This window comes from Hemiscyllium ocellatum, chromosome 17 (genome assembly GCF_020745735.1).
Source record: "Hemiscyllium ocellatum isolate sHemOce1 chromosome 17, sHemOce1.pat.X.cur, whole genome shotgun sequence".
In the NCBI taxonomy this organism is placed as follows: domain Eukaryota; kingdom Metazoa; phylum Chordata; class Chondrichthyes; order Orectolobiformes; family Hemiscylliidae; genus Hemiscyllium; species Hemiscyllium ocellatum.
This window is the reverse complement of record NC_083417.1, coordinates 53607578-53627744: the sequence shown is the minus strand read 5'-3', so window position 1 is coordinate 53627744 and position 20167 is coordinate 53607578. Positions and strand designations below refer to the sequence as shown.

The 20167-nt window shown below is 42.4% G+C and overlaps 2 protein-coding genes across 12 annotated transcripts in view; one reads left to right on the top strand and one right to left on the bottom strand.

The window, feature by feature from the left end:
- The window catches only part of tsnaxip1 (translin-associated factor X interacting protein 1), a 58166-nt gene extending 44643 nt beyond the window's left edge, over positions 1-13523 (bottom strand). For 5 of the 8 annotated variants that reach the window (XM_060837746.1, XM_060837749.1, XM_060837747.1 and 2 more), the window contains exons 1-3: positions 12741-13161; positions 7965-8064; positions 4895-5007 (exon numbers count right to left, since the gene is read on the bottom strand). In XM_060837746.1, coding sequence (XP_060693729.1) covers positions 4895-5007; positions 7965-8064; positions 12741-13123 — 596 coding nt within the window. In that variant the 5' untranslated portion in view covers positions 13124-13161. Of the gene's footprint in view, positions 1-4894; positions 5008-7964; positions 8065-12740; positions 13162-13374 lie in introns of those variants that run through there. The other 3 variants (XM_060837752.1, XM_060837750.1, XM_060837754.1) reach the window with 3 other exon arrangements.
- A 255-nt stretch (positions 13524-13778) lies between these two features.
- ranbp10 (RAN binding protein 10) overlaps positions 13779-20167 on the top strand; it is a 153837-nt gene continuing 147448 nt past the window's right edge. For all 4 annotated transcript variants that reach the window (XR_009645616.1, XR_009645615.1, XM_060838170.1 and 1 more), the window contains exons 1-3: positions 13779-13992; positions 14668-14779; positions 14873-14925. Coding sequence is in view for 2 of the 4 variants with exons in the window: in XM_060838170.1 (XP_060694153.1) it covers positions 13800-13992; positions 14668-14779; positions 14873-14925 (358 nt within the window). In the remaining 2 variants the exon portion in view is untranslated. The remainder of the gene's footprint in view (positions 13993-14667; positions 14780-14872; positions 14926-20167) is intronic.

The window sequence follows — 20167 nt, the reverse complement described above, 5'->3', positions numbered from 1 at the left end:
GAAACAGAGGTAGTAAATGCATAGTATCTGGGGATATATAATGTGGAGGAGCCAGTGCTGAACCGGGTGGACAAAGTTAAAAATTATACAACACCAGGTTATTGTCCAATAGCTTTATTTCGAAGCACTAGCTTTTGGAGCGCTGCTCCTTCATCAGGTGGTTGTAGAGTCCAGCTGTTCTCATCAGTAGAATAAAATTCCCTTAACAAAAAAAAACATGCATTTTTTTGAATTCATTGGATGTGAGTGTGGCTGGCTGAGATAGCATTTATTGCACGTCCTTAACTGCCCATGAGAAGATTGTGGTGAGTGGTGTTCTTGACAGCTATCCATTAGTTTTAGGTAAACCCACATTAAGGAGTGAGTGTGATTTTGACCCAGTGATACTGGAGGAACGATAATATATTTCTAAATCAGCAAGGGGAGTTGCTTGGAGGGGATCTTGTAAGTTGTGATGTTCCCATGAATTTGCTGCCCTTGTTTGCCTTTTGTAGCTTTGTAGGTTTACATCTCATTTCGTACATCTGCCTAGTGTTGCTCCTAGCATTCCCTCCCGCATTCTTCATTGATCTTCTGCCTTGTAATTATACAGACGTTGATAAATTGGGCAATGAAGTTACGGATGGGTTGAGTATAACTCTGTTGCTGCTGATAGCTCAATCATCTCATGGATGCCCATCTTGGGTTGCTAGATTTGTTCAAGGTCTATCCTATTTAGGACAGTGACAGTGCCACACAATACTATGGAAAGTATCCTCAACATGAAGAAGAGGTGTCATCACCACTAGGATTGTACAGTGGCCACTCTTGTTGATACTGTGCTGGACAGATGCATTTATGGGAGGGAGATTGTTGAGGATAATGTTCAGTATGTTTTATTGGTCAGGATAGTTCAAGAATCACAGAAGAGGAGTTCAAAGGTTAGAGGCAGTTAGATGCAGACACCATGTTAGGTAGTGCTGTTTTTAGCTGTACTACTGGAAAGGCAACTGAACTAAATAGATTCTCAGATTCAGTTGGATATTTCAGTGCTGTTAGAACTCAAAATGAAGTTCTAGGAATTAGTGGACGGCTTCAGGTCAGGACTCAAGAAATGTCAAGGAAGCTGTGGGAACTCAGAAAAACAGTGTGCCACTAATTGTTCATACAGCTGAGAGGGGGAGTTTAAAATCCCAAAAGCTGTATTTGCTTGATACAACTGAGCAAGATTGGAGCTCATGGAAAACCCAGTGGCAGTTTCAGCTTGTTGAAGCAAGCTATCAGTAAAAAGCTGGAGTTGTGTCTGTGAATAAGTAATGGAGTGCAGTTTCAGAATCTAGAGTAACACAGACTCAGAAAAGAGGGTGATTGATTAGAACAGGAGCTATTTACAAGATCCCTTTCCTCAATTTGGCGGTTGAGAAATCTGCCAGTGTTTGCTACTACTATATACTGAATGTCCATTTTCACTGGTCACTATATGCAAAAGGATTCCTACAAATCCATGGTCTACTAGATCAACCTTATCTACCTTGTGAATAGAGAATTAGCCATCTGCTCACTAGTTGCCTTCCCAGCAGTACAACTAAAAGCAGCACTATCTAACATGGAGTCTATATTGTGTAAGCTTGATGCTGAGAAAGGGCATATCAAAACAATCCTGTTTGACAATAGATAATAGGTGCAGGAGTAGGCCATTCTGCCCTTCGAGCCTGCACCACCATTCAATGTGATCATGGCTGATCATCCTTAATCAGTATCCTGTTCCTGCCTTATCTCCATAACCCTTGATTCCACTAGCCTTGAGAGCTCTATCCAACTCTTTCTTAAATGAATCCAGAGACTGGGCCTCCACTGCCCTCTAGGGAAGAGCATTCCACACAGTCACCACTCTCTGGGTGAAGATGTTTCTCCTCATCTCTGTCCTAAATGGTCTACCCCGTATTTTTAAACTGAGTCCTCTGGTTCGGCACTCACCCATCAGCGGAAACATATTTCCTGCCGCCAGAGTGTCCAAACCTTTAATAATCTCATATGTCTCAATCAGATCCCCTCTCAGTCTTCTAAACTCAAGGGTATACAAGCCCAATCGCTCCAGTCTTTCAGTGTATGGTAATCCCACCATTCCAGGAATTGACCTCGTGAACCTACGCTGCACTCCCTCAATAGTCAGAATGTCTGTCCTCAAATTTGGAGACCAGAACTGCACACAGTACTCCAGGTGTGGTCTCACCAGGGCCCTGTACAGCTGCAGAAGAACCTCTTTGCTTCTATACTCAATCCCTCTTGATATGAAGGCCATCATGCTATTAGCCTTCTTCACTACCTGATGTACCTGCATGATTACCTTCATTGACTGGTGTACAAGAACACCCAGATCTCTCTGTACTGCCCCTTCACCTAAATTGATTCCATTGACGTAGTAATCTGCCTTCCTGTTCTTGCCATCAAAGTGAATAACCATACATTTATCCACATTAAACTGCATCTGCTATGCATCTGACCACTCACCTAACTTGTCCAGGTCATCCTGTAATCTCCTAACATCCTCATCACATTTCACCATGCCACCCAGCTTAGTATCATCAGTAAATTTGCTAATGTTATTGCTAATACCATCTTCTATATCATTAACATATATTGTAAAAAGCTGCGGTCCTAGTACTGATCCCTGCGGTACCCCACTGGTCACTGCCTGCCATTCCGAAATGGAGCCGTTTATCACTACTCTTTGTTTCCTGTCAGCCAACCAACTTTCAATCCAAGTTAGTACTTTGCCCCCAATACCATGCGCCCTAATTTTGCTCACTAACCTCCTATGTGGGACTTTATCAAAAGCTTTCTGAAAGTCCAGGTACACCACATCTATTGGATCTCCCTCGTCCATTTTCAGAGTTACAGCCTCAAAAAATTCCAGAAGATTAGTCAAGCATGACTTCCCCTTTATAAATCCATGCTGACTTTGACCAATCCTGTTACTACTATCCAGATATGTCGTGATTTCATCCTTTATAATAGACTCCAGCATCTTTCCCACCACTGAGGTCAGACTAACTGGTCTATAATTTCCTGCTTTCTCTCTTCCAACTTTCTTAAAAGGTAGTATAACATTAGCCACCCTCCAATCCGCAGGAACTGATCCAGAATCTATCGAACTCTGGAAAATAATCACCAACGCATCCACGATTTCTCGAGCCACCTCCTTCGGTACCCTGGGATGTAGACCATCAGGCTCCGGGGAGTTATCAACCTTCAGACCTAACAGTCTCTCCAACACCAATTTCTGGCAAATATAAATTCCCTTAAGTTCAGGTCCTTCAGCCACTGTTACCTCAGGGAAATAATGACTACCCTGATCAAATCATCATTCGCTATATATTGCATAAATTCATGCAAGGGCCTATGACCATCACTTCTGCTTTGCATGGTGCCTAGTCCATCCCAGATTACCTGCAAGGGGTGGGTATCTCAAAGATTTGAACTGTAAAGCTGGGCTGCCTCAGACTGACAATTTGCAGTCAACATGAGTGGTTTTTACTCCATAAACAGGATGTTGTCATCAAGTCAAAAAAAACTTTCCTATCACACAAACGAATGATGATATAAACAAGTTTCAATGCCAGTGTGATGACAAGTATGTAGATTGTACATCCCAGTGACAGACAGATTATATCAAATAACACATCCCTTTGACAATTCTCAGCAGTCCAACAATTGTGCTCAACTAGCCCACGCTTCCTAACCTCAGAACACGATGTCCAATATTAGATAGGACTCTGCTTTTAGAAACATTTGTGGTAAGAATTGCATCAGAAACCAATTTAAGATCATCAGTTCGCCTTGCAGTCTGATACATTAACACAAAGGACCTTGTTCTATTTAAGTGAAAGAAATTTGTTGATACAGTGTGCCTTTTTAATGAGAATGGGGTAATGGAGACTGCCAAACTTTGCTGCACTCCCTGTCACAACATGCTGACCAATCAAGAGGTGGCCTGGTCTGAGGTTTTCACTTAAGATTTACATTTAACAACTCCCACTCCATCTCATGCCAACCATGGTCTAACCAAACAGCACCCTCAGTTTTTTGCAGTATTAACTGGTATTTCCTTTCCAAATGTGTTTTTTTGCATGTCAATCATGATGACAGCAAGAGAAAAAGTGCCCCTTGATTTGTAGTTTTGCAAATTGAGCAAGTATTTTGACCACAGGAATAGGACATCAAACAAAAGCTCAATTCTGTCCCCACCAGATACCTATACACACACATTCTTATATAGTGACTGGAAAATGTCAAAATTATTGGTGACAACCTGGATTGCAACCCCTCAAATTTAAAATGATTAATAAAAGTGATACAGTAGGTACAGAGAAGTTATTTCCTCGTCAGCTTATCCAGAATAAGGGGTCACTTTTTTTCCCAATTAGAACTGAATAATGCAGCAATTAAGTGATTTCTTTTCCACACAAAACATAGTGGAAATGTGGAATTACCTCTGTTGTTGCAACTGACATGTTCAAAATCAAGATCAACAATTAGGCTACTCATATTTCTTACGTATCACAGGAAGTACATTGATATTGGGTATACGTTGTTGTAGTAAGAATCAGCCATAACAAAATTTAATGGAGAAACAGACTCAAGGGGCAGAATTGCTTGCTCCTATTCCTATCATCTAAATGGAAATCCTGGATGTTGCTTTGCTGCCCTTGCACCCAACTCCCCCAAACCAATACAAATGAGAACAGACTCGAATTGGATCTGATCAGTTCCATTCTAGGGAGGGCACTGCTTAACAGAGGAACTCCAATGGCATATCATTTACCCTCTCATTTACAACTTTATATGCAGAAAGAGCGATTATATCTCCATATTATAAACTTTAACAAATTCCATGATCATAGCCGTCTCTTACCCATGGAATCTATTGACATTTGATGGTTGAAATGCTTGTTTTTGTTGAACAATCTCTCCACCCACATGTCCAGGCCAGTTGGACAGGTATCCCTCATTCTTTTCAACACTTGGCTGCATAGCAATGGAGTGTAAAATTAGAGTATTACTTAAAAATGGTTACTTATTTTTTTAAAAATGACTTTGTATTGAGGAACTACAAAAGAGAGAAAAAATCCAGGTGTCAAATTTCCCTTGTTCTTCTTGGGCCTCTTAGCTGCTCAGGTGATGAGCCAGATACAGGATCTGATGACCTTCCACATAAGTCAGAGACAATAGAAAGTTTACAAAAAAAAAGAGGGAGAAACTGAAATTTAAACAGCATCAAGGTAAAATTCAAATGATGCAAAGTAATCAAGTAATCTGACCAGGAAGAACATAATCTTGTCTGTGAATCAAAGGTCCATAGCAAAATGCAATACGTTTATTACTATAATGTAAACCATGCTATGATTTAAGAAAAGAAATTAAGTCTCACTTTTCTCATAACCCTACTGATGGTTATTCAGAGTTTTGCTACATCACTCAAAGTATGTTTTGTTCAAATGTTAATTGTCTTATACTGTATTGCGACTACATCTTTAGGAGAAAGTGAGGACTGCAGATACTGGAGGTCAGACTCAAAACGTGTGACATTGGAAGAGTACAGCCATGCAGATAGCATCCGATGTGCAGGAGAGTTGACAGTTTGAGCACAAGCTCTTCATCAGAAATGTGAGGGGGCGGGGGGGGGGGGGGGGGGGGGGGGGGGGGGGGGGGGCGGGGGGGGGGCGCGGGGGGGGGGGGGCGGGGGTGTCCCCAAGAAGACAGATATAAATGGGGTGGGAGAGGTGGGAGAGGAATGCGATGGGGAGATGAAGTTCGAGGCTGATGGTGATAGGTAAGAGTGGAGGGTAGAGTGGATAGGTGCGAAGGAAGATGGAGAGGTAGGACAGTTCAAAGGGCTAATGCCGAGTTGGACAGCTGGATATGGGATAAGGTGGGGGGAGATGGGGAAACTGATCCCATGTGGTTGGAGAGTCCCAAGGCGGAAAATGATGTGTGCTTCATCCAGGCATTGGGTGGCGAGGATTTGGTGGTGGTGGAGGCCTAGGACTTGCACGTCCTTGGCGGAGTGGAAGGGGGAGTTGAAGTGTTCAGCCACAGAGCAGTGGGGTTGATTGGTGCGTTTGTAGCAGAGATGTTCTCTGAAACGTTCTACAATTTGATGTCCTGTCTCCCCAGTGTAGAGGAGATAACTTTGAGAGCAACTGACACAGTAGATGAGATGATTGGAGGTGCAGCAAAATCTTGGAAGGATCCTTTGGGGCCTTGGATGGAGGTGAGGATGGTGGTGTGGGTGAAGGTTTTACACCACTTGCAGTGGTAAGGTAAGGTGCTGAGAGTGGAGGGTAAGTCAGGGGGTGGAGGGAGGATGTACCTGACAAGGGCATCGTGGAGGGAATGGTCTGTGTGGAATGCTGAAAGGGGTGGGGAGGTAAATATATCTGATGGTGGGGTCTGACTGAAAGTGGCGGAAACAGTGGAGGATGACATGTTGTATCTGTTAGTGGGTGGAAGGTGAGGACCAGGAGGGTTCTGTCCTTGTTGCGTTGGTGGATTGGGGGGAGGCTATGCTCACCTCTTCATTGCATATGTGGAACAGTTCATCTTCCACAGCTACACTGACACTTTACCACCACTTTTTCCTCCACGACATCGATGACTGTATCGGCGCCACCTCGTGCTCCCATGAGAAGATTGAATAGTTCATCAACTTCATAAACACCTTTAACCCTGACTTCAAATTCACCTGGACCATTTCAGACACCTCCATCCCCTTCCTGGATCTCTCCATCTCCATTTCCGGCAACCAATTCAAGATGGACATCTATATTAAATCCAACAACTCCCACAGCTACCTGGACTACACCTCCTCCTGTAAAAATGCTATCCCTTACTCCCAATTCCTCTGCCTCCTCTGCATCTGCTATCCCAGATAGCCTCCTACTTCACAATTTCTCTTCCACGTGGTCAACAATACCTTCCACTGCAGCTCTTCCACTTTGCACACCAGCACCCTTGGAGCCTAACCCTTCAACTGCAACAAGGACAGAATCCCTCTGGTCCGCACTTTTCACCCACCAACCTCCAGATAAAATGCATCATCCAACGCCATTTCTGCCACCTATAGTCAGACCCCACCAGAAATATATTTCCCTCCCCACCCTTTCAGCATTCCACAGAGACCATTCCCTCCACGACTCCCTCATTAGGTGCACTGCCCCCAACAACGCACCCTGTACTCCTGGCACATTCCCTTGCCACCACAAGAGGTGTAAAACCTGCGCCCATACCTCCCCCAACTCACCTCCAACCAAGGCCCTAAAGGATCCTTCCACATCTGACAGAGATTCCCTGTACCTTCAAACACCTCATCTACAGAGTCCATTGTTCTTAATGTGGTCTCCTCTACATTGGGGAGACAGGACGCCAACTTGCGGACATTTCAGAGAATATCTCCAGGACATACCAATCAACCCACTGCCCTGTGGCTGAACACTTCAACTACCCCTCCTACTCCGCAAGTCTTGGGCCTCCTCCACCACCCAATGCCTGGAGGAAGAACACCTCATCTTCTGCATTGGCACCCTCCAACCACATGGGATCAATGTTGATTTCACCAGTTTCCCTATTTCCCCTCCCCTCCCACTTTATCCCAGATCCAGCCCTCTAACTCGGCACTGCCCTCTTGAACTGTCCTACCTGTACCTCTTTCTGCCCACTTCCTCTCCACCCTCCACTCTGAATATCACCCCCACCTTCATCTACCTATTGCATTCCTAGCTACCTTCCCCCTCAGCCCTACCCTCCTCCTATTTATCTCTCAGCCTCCTTGCGCCTCCCCCCCAAACATTCCTGATGAAGAGCTTATGCTCCTGCTCCTCAGATACTGCCTGACCGGCTGTGCTTTTCCAGCACGACATATTTTGACTGAATCTTTTAGATTTGCAGATATTATTTTTCGAGGGCTATTTAATCAAAACGCTTACCAATAATTGTTTCTGTGGAAGATGGTATTTTATATTGCTACCTTGTAGCTGATATGTCAGACAGGGACGGGCATTTGCATTCAATTTTCTTGTTGTTCCTCTGCAATTTAAAAAAGATAATTTTAAATGGTAAATTAGATTTTCTTTAAACTGAATATATAAGTGGTTCATATCCAGAGAGACAGAATTGAAAAGCAGAAAACGTACAGCAGGTGCAGTCCCAGTGCCTCTTGCCAATGAGATAAGAAATAAGAGAATAGACAAACTGAGTACATGGTTGGAGTGATGTTGCAGAAGGGAGGGATTTAAATTCTTGAAGCATTGGCTTTGTTCCTGGGGAAAAGGAGATTTGCACACGCTGAACAATTCACACCCCAGAAGGACTAGTATCAATATCCTCGCAGGCATTTGCTAGTACAATGGGGGAGGGTTTAAACTTGAGTGGCAGGAAGACAGGACCCTAAGTGGAAACAAAAATGGAAATGAAAACAAAAGTAGAAGACAGAGGAAACAAGGATTAGATGCAAAAAGATTGGATACAAATACATATGTCAAAAGCACTATGTCTGAATGCAAAAAAGTAGGTAAACTAACAGTGCAAATAGTTATAGATGGGTACAATATTATTGCAATCTGCCCAGAGGTCCAGAACAAGGGACCTCAAATATGATTTTGGCTAAGATTATAAGAAATGTTTTCACTTTGAGGGTAGTGAACCTGTACAATTCTCTATCACAGAAGGCCATGGAGGTAAGTTTACATTTGTATTTAAAAAAGAAACAGATTTCTAGAACTGAAAGGTATCAGGATTAAGGGCTATGAGTGGGCATGTGGCTTTGAGATACAGGATCAGCCATTAGCATGTTGAATGAGGAATGGGCTCAATGAATCAAATTGCCTAATGTTGATCCTATTTTTCCATTTCTCAGTATCATTGCCTGTTAATTGTTGAATTATGCTTTCTCCAGCAATGGAGCTACCATCAGGGGTCATATAAACTTGAAAGTACTCCCACCTAGAACTTCCTACTATTTGTGTGAAGCCACTGAAAATGGGGGAGATACAAAATGAGTATTTTGCATCAGTAGTTACTGTGGAAAAGGATATGGAAGATAAAAACTGTAGGGAAATCGATGGCGTCATCTTGCAAAATGTTAATTTTACAGAGGAGGAAGTGCTGGATGTCTTGAAATGCATGAAAGTGGATAAATCCCCAGGACCTGATCAGGTGTACCCTAGAACTCTGTGGGAAGCTAGAGAAGTGATTGCTCGGCCTCTTGCTGATATAGTTGCATCATCGATAGTCACAGGTGAGGTGCCGGAAGACTGGAGGTTGGCTAATGTGGTGCCACTGTTTAAGAAAGGCAGGAATGACAAACCAGAGAACTATAGACCAGTGAGTCTGACGTCGGTGGTGGGCAAGTTGTTGGAGGGAATCCTGAGGGACAGGATGTCCATGTATTTGGAAAGGCAAAGACTGAGTAGGGATAGTCAACATGGCTTTGTGTGTGGGAAATCATGCCTCACAAACTTGATTGAGTTTTTTGAGGAAGTAACAAAGAGGATTGATGAGGGCAGAGCGGTAGATGTGATCTATATCAACTTCAGTAAGGCGTTCGACAAGGTTCCCCATGGGAGACTGATTAGCAAGGTTAGATCTCACGTAATACAGGGAGAACTAGCAATTTGGATACAGAATTGGCTCAAAGGTAGAAGATAGAGGGTAGTGGTGGAGGGTTGTTTTTCAGACTGGAGACCTGTGACCAGTGGAGTGCCACAACGATCGGTGCTGGGTGCTCTACTTTTTGTCATTTACATAAATGATTTGGATGCGAGCATAAGAGGTACAGTTAGTAAGTTTGCAGATGATACCAAACTTGGAGGTGTAATGGACAGCTCAGATTACAACAGGATGTTGACCAGATGGGCCAATGGGCTGAGAAGTGGCAGATGGAGTTTAATTCAGATAAATGTGAGGTGCTACATTTTTGAGAAAACAAGTCTTAGCAGGACTTATACACAATGTCCTAGGGAGTGTTGCTGAATAAAGAGACCGTGGAGTGCAGGTTCCTAGCTCCTTGAATGTGGAGTCGCAGGTAGATAGGATAGGACACTTTCCTTTATTGGTCAGAGTATTGAGTACAGGAGTTGGGAGGTCAGGACATTTGTTCAGCCACTGTTGGAATATTGTGTGCAATTCTGGTCTCCTTCCTATCGGAAAGATGTGTGAAACTTGAAAGGGTTCAGAAAAGATTTACAAGAATGTTGCCAGGGTTGGAGGATTTGAGTTATAGGGAGAGGCTGAGCAGGCTGGAGCTGTTTTCCCTGGAGTGTCGGAGGCCGAGGGGTGACCTTATTGAGGTTTACAAAATTATGAGGGGCATGCATAGGATAAATAGACAAAGTCTTTTCCCTGGGGTTGGGGAATCCAGAACTAGAAGGTATAGGTTTAGGGTGAGAGGGGAAAAATATAAAAGAGACCTACAGGGGTGGTATGTGTATGGAATGAGCTGCCAGAGGATGTGGTGGAGGCTAGTACAATTGCAACATTTAAAAGGCGAGTAAAAAATGAGGTCTGCAGATGCTGGAGATCACAGCTGAAAATGTGTTGCTGGTCAAAGCACAGCAGGCCAGGCAGCATCTCAGGAATAGGGAATTCTGTTGCTGGTCAAAGCACAGCAGGCCAGGCAGCCCTATTCCTGAGATGCTGCCTGGCCTGCTGTGCTTTGACCAGCAACACATTTTCAACATTTAAAAGGCATTGGGTATGTGAATAGGAAGGGTTTTGAGGGATATGGGCTGGGTGCTGGCAGGTGGGACTAGATTGGGTTGGGATATCCGATCGGCATGGACGGTTGGACCGAAAGATCTGTTTCTGTGCTGCACATCTCGATGATTCTATTTCCTAGATATTGAGACTATGACAAATCAATCGCAGGCAGTACTCAGACTCTTAATTGCTTTCTACGGGTAGTTCTTGGATAACGCCCGTTTAGGTAATCTGATTTGTTTATAACATTGCTGACAAATTAACGAATGGTATTTTTGAGAATGCTCACCTTTGTTTGCAATAATGCGATTCCAGAAGTGACTGTTTTGTATGCTTTGTTCTGCGCATGTGCCAATGTCAGCTGCCGACAAAGCAGCTTTCTGTGAGGCATACTGTACAGAGACTAGTTTAGAGTGGTGCTGGAAAAGCACAGCTGGTCAGGCAGCATCTGAGGAGCAGGAAAATCGACGGTTTGGGCAAAAGCCCTTCATCAGGAATGAAGGCAGGGAGCCTCCGGGGTGGAGAGATAAATGGAGGTGGGGGGGGGTGCTGGGGAGAAGGTAGTCAAGAGTACAATAGGTGGATGGAGGTGGGTATGAAGGTGATAGGTCAGAGAGGAGGGTGGAGCGGATAGGTGGAAAGGAAGTTTGGCAGGTATGACCGGTCATGAGGATGATGCTGAGCTGGAAGGTTGGAACTGGGGTAAGGTGGGGGAGGGGAAATGTGAAAACTGGTGAAGTCCACATTGATGCCATGAGGTTGAAGTGTTCCGAGGTGGAAAATGAGGCATTCTTTCTCCTGGTGTTGGGCGGTGAGGGAATGGCAGTGGAGGAAGCCCAGGACCTGCATGTCCTCGGCAGAGTGGGAGGGGGGAGTTGAAATGTTGAGCCATGGGACGGTGGGGTTGATTGGTTGGGTGACTCGGTGATGTTCCCTAAAGCGCTGAGTACAGGGAGCAGCTGAGAGAGATACATTGAGTAGCTTCCAAAGAAAGGTACACTACTCTTAGATTAGCCTTTTTTTGAAAAACAAATGTTAGGGCATAGTGACAAGAATGTTATCAAGAAATTTCCTGGTGACGCAATTGCAGGTGGTGAATACAAAAGAAAGGCTATAACACTAGAAGAGACATTATAAAGTAAGGAGAGAATACATGATATAGCTTGCTTAATAGGAATAAGGGAATCTACCTTACGCACCACAATGACCCTCTGACCCTGCATTAACAATTTTTTAAACGTACTATTTTTGTTTCATTGATAAATACGATTCACATCTTTACTGATGCTGTGCTATACTTTGTATTAGACGTTTGGGTGATTTTTGAGCGATCGTGAGTGATTTTTTTTGCTGGTCTGTTCCTAACCCCATTTTTCCCATAGGCCCCATTATTTATATTAAGCGATTTTCCATTAATCCAGATTTCGCTAGATTGCAACTACAGCGTCATAGAAGAACTACCTGTACTGGTCCCCAATGAAATTTGATGCATCGTTTTGATGTGAGAAAAATACTCAATCCAGTGGCAACACCCTGGAGGAAAATAATTAGCCACCGCTCAATAATAGGAATAAAAAGAACACTCGTCATATTTGAATACTTGAACTTGACCGAAGGATACAGCATATAATGTGCGAAGGGGGAAAGAGGACAATTGCGTGCATGCTCTAATAAAAAAAATCGGCCTTTAAAAACTGAGATAAAAGGAAAGCGAGGGGGTCAATTATAAACAAGTCGCAAGGGATTAAAAAGTGAACTTTCCAACTCAGAAACTGTCAGCTGTTACATCAGAGACGGCTTCTCAGCTACCACAATGAGCATCTATAGATGGACAAACTGTTGGGATAGCAACCGGGAACTTGGCGACGCAAACCTCAGAGACGGCGAGCAGAGGCTGCCTGCCTTTCCCAGCCTGGCCGAGCTCAGCCGGTAACGGTGCACACGTCGCTAAGCCCTCCCACGGTCCGGCACAGCTGTGCCTCCGCTCTCTTCCGTTGAAGCCTTACCCTTGGCTCGAGAGACCCTGCGTTTCCTCGCAGCCGCCAATATCGGTGAACATGGTGAACCGAGCGATGATAGATCGCTGTCTGTCTGTGTATGACCCATCACCATGGTGACAGCTCAAGGACCCTGACGGATAGGACCCCGCCTGTCCTTTCCGGTGCCTGTTATAGGAAAGCGGCAAAAACTCCTGAGTGCTGAAGAAAGGTAAGGTTACACTCGGAACGCCGACTTCTACACTTCCTGATGCAAGCTGGCTTGCTGGGTTCTTCCAGTCTCCTGCCTGTCTACTGTTATGGGAAAGCGACAGCTCCCTCCTGCCGACCGGGAACCGAACATTGATTATCATGTTCATTACTTTCAGTAATCCAGAAAAAGGCCGAAGCATTTTAGCTATGAATTAAAATTGTTTTATCAATAAACAGATTATTCGTTTGACCTCAAGCGAGTACGATTTCGGAATACAGTTACCGGTGACTGAAAGTAATAGAAACAACAATGTTGACTGAACACGGTTTCCCTGAAAGGGAACAGAGCCGAAGGCGCTAACCTTCGGCCGTTAACAATGGATTAATTCAACACCTTCCGTCATTACGGAAGCTCGAGTTTCTTTTGCCCAACTCTGCAAGGGTGACTCACCCAGGCTCCACCTCATACTCGGTAAAACGGTTGAAAGTAAAAGTGCAGCGACTCCTCTCGACCATTTCTTCCCATTTCTTTTTCCTTGACTTTGACAGTTTGGATCGGGACTACAACTCCCAGCGTACCTGTCACCGACGAACCGCCTCCTCCGTCCTGACGCCATCGCGTCCGCGTTTCGCTGAAGCCAATCTGTTGCCGAGGCAGCCGCCGTGTTGACGCGTGGCTCTGTTGCCGCAGCGCCTGCCGGGAGTTGTAGTCCAATCTCCAAAGGTAGGCGCTTATTGGCAGCGACGAACGGACTGCAATCCCCGTGAGCTTTAGCGCTCCTCCCCATCCACCTGCGGCCACAAGATGCGCGGCAGCCAATCGGTTGCCAGTATAATACGTTCGTTATCCGGGATATATACACAATAGGATCCAAGATGGCTGAGTTTGGAGCTTCAAACCACGGGGATTCGGCTCTGAATTACCAAGAAAAGGAGTTAAATGAGAGATTGAAACGCTTGTATCCGGCTGTGAACGAAGATGAGACTCCGCTGCCTCGATCGTGGAGCCCGAAGGACAAGTATAACTATATCGGATTGTCACAAAACAATCTCCGTGTTCATTATAAAGGTAGTCTCGGTGGAATAATCTAGGTTAATCCTGTGGAAAAAAAAGAGTAACCGACGGGCGATCGTGTTGTGAATAAGTGATTTTTTTCGTGCTCGTATCAGTGGTGTTGGTTGGTATCATGACAAGGAATGATCTTAATGTTAACCGACGTCACTGATCCGTCTCTAGCTCCTGAAAATATTCCATTTTATTTTAAGCTTCATTTTATTTTAAAATGCAAGACATTACCTCTTTCCCAAAAGACGATTTTCAGTTATATCTTATTTCTGGCGCTATGCCCGCTTACTGAAGTGATTAACCAAATGATATCTGAGTAACAAAGTGCAGATCGTTTCAATGGTGGCAATGCAGTAACGTATTTAATCGTTACTTAAAATAAACAACCCTTTTTGGCTCAGCGTCTTGTATTGTTTAAAACGAATACATTTGTCTGTCGTCACCTGCCGGTTTGCTAACTTCTGTATTCGGGTGTGTGGGATCCGTATTTATTTAGATATTCCGATAGTTTGGTCAAAGGTAGATTTACGAGGAAGAAAAGATTTATTTGTCCCCTTATGGGTCCTCTTTGTTTTAACACTGACGCAATTCCATGGCGAGAACTATTGGCTTTGAATAATTCAGCTGCTAAAATTGCGTCAGGTGCCTCCGAAGGTGATTATTATTTTTGTAAATCAGGTCACGGAAAAAACCACAAAGATGCTGCATCGGTTCGTGCAACGCACCCGATCCCTGCTGCTTGTGGCATATATTACTTTGAGGTGAAGATCGTTAGCAAAGGCAGAGATGGGTAAGTCCATTCCTGTCGACTCTTAACATGACGTGACTTTTTTTCATGGCGGTGGACGATTCCTTTAATAATTGCAGCTTTCGCTGTTTGCAGATATATGGGAATCGGATTGTCAGCCCAGGGTGTCAATATGAACCGGCTGCCCGGTAAGTCACGGTTGTGTCATTGTTGTTGGCGTTTAAAAACCTAGAGACCTAAATGGTTTCAGTGTAAAATAATCAAAGCAAGATCAGTTTATTTTGGCTTATGTTTTACATCGACAGTACATATGTTTAGTCTGAAGTACTGTCTGAAGGTTCCGAAGTCCTCGGCAACCTCTGCACTATTATTTCTTGTGATTTTTGTTTCTCCCAAACCCCGTAAAACTGAAGATATGGTCACGTGACCGTTCTTGGTATATTTGTTGACATTATTAGCATACGCTCACGTGTTAGTTGCATGCATTGCAGGGAATTGGTTCAGTCTTTGCAGCAGAGCCGTCTGGAGGGAAAGATTGCATTTTTAATAAGATATCAGCACTTGTGTTTTTTGAAAATTACTGGTTTTGTGTTTATGTTGATTCAAGGTATCGAGTGCGATTGCATAATTCTAATTTACAGGCCAGTGGTTTTCAAACTCTTTGCCTGAAGGGATCCATTTCAATGGATTAATGCAGATGCACCTACCTAAATTATATTGGCACACGAGAAAACCTCTCTGCCTTTTGATGGCTTCTTCTTTGAGTTTGCTTAAATATTTAACAAAAAACTCTCCTTGCTGAGCTCACTCACCTCGTGACTGAACTCGCTTCATCCTTCATAATTGCAGTTCTACTTGGTTATCTTCCCTCGGCTCTATATCTGGCCATGTTCAGACCGCTGTCAGATGAGACAACTTGTCCACACTACTACATGCATGAAGGCTGCACCCTGCTTTTGCTTCTTGTCTTGCACACTGCTACTTATTTGTTTATTGCTTGACTTTTCGTGGACAAGCTGGAAAATCTATTCAATACCAAGTTAGGAGCCATTATTCTAAAGAGTTATCCACTCATATGATGTATTATTCTCACATTGAAAAGCTGGCATGTTAAAATTTTAAATAGGAATTAGCATGCACATTAGTAATTGTGCAATATTATTCTTTGCATTGCTATTTGACCTGTTATTGGTACATTTTAATTTTGAGGTATAAATCAAATTGATTGGTAAAATGACCTTTTTGCAAAAAATGAGAGAAGCTTCAAGCTGTGGACAACTGTGTTTTTGTGGTTGATTACAAATTAAGGTCTACTCATTAACTGTCTTGTGTATTTTTTTCCATGAAATGGGTGATGAGTTTAACTGCCTTTTTGACTAGGAGATTTACAATGATAATTCTTCACTTGACATTTCAGGATTCCTTTCCATCTCAATGTCAAATATAAGAAGCTGCTAGATAGTGCTTTCTTTCTTCTCTCTGAAAGATGATTCACACCAACTATGATCAAAACATCCTGATAGCCATCTCAGATCTTGCTGTAATACTTTCCCTTGTGTGAAACTAGACAGCTTACTACTGGAGTACATTATTGGAAAATGTCAGGGAAATCAGAATTTGCTTAATTTCACTTGAGTCTCTGAAGTTTTTGGTTCCTGTTCAGTGTAGAAAATCAATGATGTTTGTTTGCCCTTGTTCACCTTTGTATGCTGAGATAAGGAAATTAGATATTTCACTTGACTGTCATGCGAGTTGAGATTCCCTCAATCAGCACAAGCTAAAGATCAAACCTTCAACCATCCAGATTTTTGCAGGAGCTCATTTGGCTGACTGTGTCTGTACTAGCTCTTAAACACTGTCCAACTAGTTCACATTTGCTGCTGTTTCACTTTTATTCTTGCAAGTTCAATTTGTGTGTGTGCTATGTCTAATTCCCTATTGAATATGTATCGAGCATTATTTCAGACATTGTAGCCTAGATTATAAAATCATGACAAATTAAAGTTCTCATCTCCCCTATGATTCTTATGCCATTACTTTTCAAATCTGCATCCTTTAAGTTGACTTTTTGCCATTGAAGAAAGTTCATCCTTATTTACCATATCAAAATCCTTTATCATTTTGAGCAATGCTCTCGGGAGAACGTGCACAATATTGTTTGGAGCACTAGGATGGTGCATGTCTTACAGGGTCATTTATGAAAATGAAACAGCTTTTGTTAGATACATCAGAAGCCTCATTAGGTACATTTCAATTTTGAGGTGGTCTTGATAATGTGTATCGTGTACCATCTAGTGTGGGAAAATATCTCTTTGATCTTTTTTACAAGATATTGAAAAGAATTGCATGAAGCAGACTGAAGTGGAGCAGAAAATTGAAATGATTGTAAGGAAGAGAGAATACCAAATTACTTGGTTTCAGTGAAGGTAGTAGAAGCGGGAGTCTTCAAGACTCTTTAAGAAATATTTAGATGGATACTTGAAATGTCAAGACATACAAGATTGTGGGGCAAGTGTTGGAAAATGGGATTAGAGTAGAAAGATAAATGCTTGATGACTGACGCAGACATGATGGTCTCTAGGGCCTTTTTCACCCTGTTAAAAACAGACTCTTTTAAACAGGAAACAGCAAAATTAATGCCTAGAAGCTAGCCCCCATTAAGGCAGAGAGCAGAATTATGAAATCCAAGAAATTAATGATACAGTCTTCACTGTGCAGCTGGAAGTAGTTAGGACACTGAAAAACCAAAGACTGACAAGCATGTTGGCAGTGGTAATCTGAACCATGAGTACTCTAGAATGTTTGGAATTTAATGGACCATACGTATGGAGACTTGGAAAATTTAAAGTTTGTCAGTTTGTGAGGTTATGATGTTAAGTGCAAGAAGAGGGCTAGCAAGCTAGCTGTTAGGTCTAAAAGTGGTGCTTTGACTACAGACCTGATTGAGGGCAAGAGCAACAGCAGCAGGATGATCACAAAGCCAAGATTATTCCTGCATTATTTAAGCTGAGTGGGCATCTGGGGCAATGGCACTAAGAATGCAAGGACTTAATTTTGTTTAACTTGGAATGTGAAATGATGAGCCAAGAAGGGTCTTTGAAGGTGCTGTTCAATTCTGCTTTACCTCCTAGCCAGAGATTTTTTACACTTCAAAAGGCAATTGGATAAATAACTGTAAGTTGAAATGATGGTGGAAGCACATTCAATTTTGAGTAGTGAATTCTGGGTCATCATAACTTGCTGCATGAAAGTAGTCTCATTTTACCTCTAGTTCTTCCAATTACTGTAGACAAACATTTTGAATTGTGTGGAGAACAAAATTTGTTTGCCCCTTTGTAATAATTTAACATATAACTTATTGTTTTGGATTCCAACTATTGCATAATCTTGTATCATGATCATTCATGCTCAACAGAATGTCAAGTTGCAAAATGGGTCAAAGTTTGACATGTAGAATGGAGTCTGCATTTGTAATTCTATGTAATAAAGAAATGTGCAAGGCTTTTTTTTTGTTTGCAAAAAGAATACAGAATGTGTGTAACCAAGATAATATTCTGTGTCAATAACATAAGTATATAATTAGCTATTTTTACACATATATCCAAAGTTACAAAGTTTAGAACTTTGGATGGATTCTACTTATGGCTGTGTACCAAAGTTAATGTTCACAGACTTATAATTTTTAATTGAAGATGTTTTTAAGTTAAAAGCTATTTTGTTAAAAGATGTGTGGCTGCTGTATCCAAGCGATCAATTTTTCTTTGTTGGCGCAACATTTTTTTTAATCTACTTAAAAAATGATCTAATGTCTTTTGGCTTTTGAGACTGTGTACATCATATTAAAAATCTAGCTTTATGTACATATTGAGTTTGAAATTTGTTGATGTGTGCTTTTATTAGGTACAGAATGACTTGGCGACTGAGCTTTGAATCTATGTTATTTCCTTGATAGCTGGTTTGCAATATACTGTAGCATGTGTTGCTTTGGCGTCAGTGCTGTTTCTGCACTGTAATGAAAGCACATCAGTTCAGAAACATTGCACTTGTGCAAATGTTTGAAAATTAGGATTGCAACTTTTAATTTTACAATTTGGAAGTTCATCTGAACCATCTGGGAAAGGCCAGCAGGAAACAACTACCCAATGGAAATCACTTTTTTTTATGTTGATAACAATGTTGCTGACACTGTGGTTTTGGAAAACTACCCTCCGCCAATAGTAGAATCCCATTTTATATTGTAGAGCGACTGTCAAAGTATGTATTACTGTTTGTGATTGATAGAGAGGGCATCATTAATACTGTTATCAAAATTTACAATTTTGTTTTATTTGCTAACATTTATGTCGGCCCTAGTATTCCTAATAGGTGGGGGAAGTGTGACAGTAAGGTAAAGATAAGATAATCTGGCAACGCTGGGGATGTGGACATTCAACTATAAATGTATGAGTAAAATATATTTTCAATCTTGCCAACAGTGGCAGACTTTTTAGCAGCACAAAGCTGCTGTTTGGGATTTGGTTGTTTGAGTGAAGGTGTGGTGGGCAGTCCACAGCAATTGTGATCAAAGAGCATAGTGGAGATTGGATTCATGATATATTGCTGATCATAGTGAAATGAACAGAGTCTGAAAGTGCATATCTATCTTCCAGGTGCACAGGAATGTTGGGAAAAGACATTTGCCTTCTTAAGCAAACAACACTCACTCGCCTTTGACTGCTGAGTTTCAGAGCACTAGGAAATTTGGCTGGCTGCTGAATTTAAAGAAGACTCTTAATTGCATGTGGGAATGTGATTTAAATGCATTTCTTCCAAGATTGGGAACAACATTAGCTTTGCAATTCTTCATCACTATAAGAATGGCAGGGGTCTGTGTTGCGTGGTTGGGATTTTTTTTTGTTTTGAGGGCTTCATTGCTGCCAGGTCAGGAATGTTAATATTGGTTTTGCCCACTGAGTACCCAGTTATGCCACTTCTGTTCTGAACAGACTAATTTTCTTTCACTACAAAAGTAGCAATCTAGCTATACTGAGGCTGTTATTTGCTCACCCAGGGGAAGTGGTCTGTTGTGGTGGAATGTTTCTGTAGTTTGGGTCTGGTTAATATTGCCGTTGAACAAAAGGATGCCCAACTCCATAAGATTGCGAATCATATTGTTCTGTTTTTCCCCACCCCCACCCCTCAGTTGAAGCAAAACATTCAGACGCAGTATAGTTTTGCCTCCTTCATCTTTTATTCTGGGTCCTGGAGAGAGAGAGAGCAAATGATTGTCTGTGTGCACAGGACATGAGTTCTCTGTCTTCTCTCGAAGAGCAGTTTCTTAATGAATTATATAGTCATCTTACAGGGAAGAGCATCCAGATAAGGCAATAAAGATATTGATTTGGGTGACTGTGTTTCAGTCCGAAAGCATCAACAGTAAAGATTAAGCCT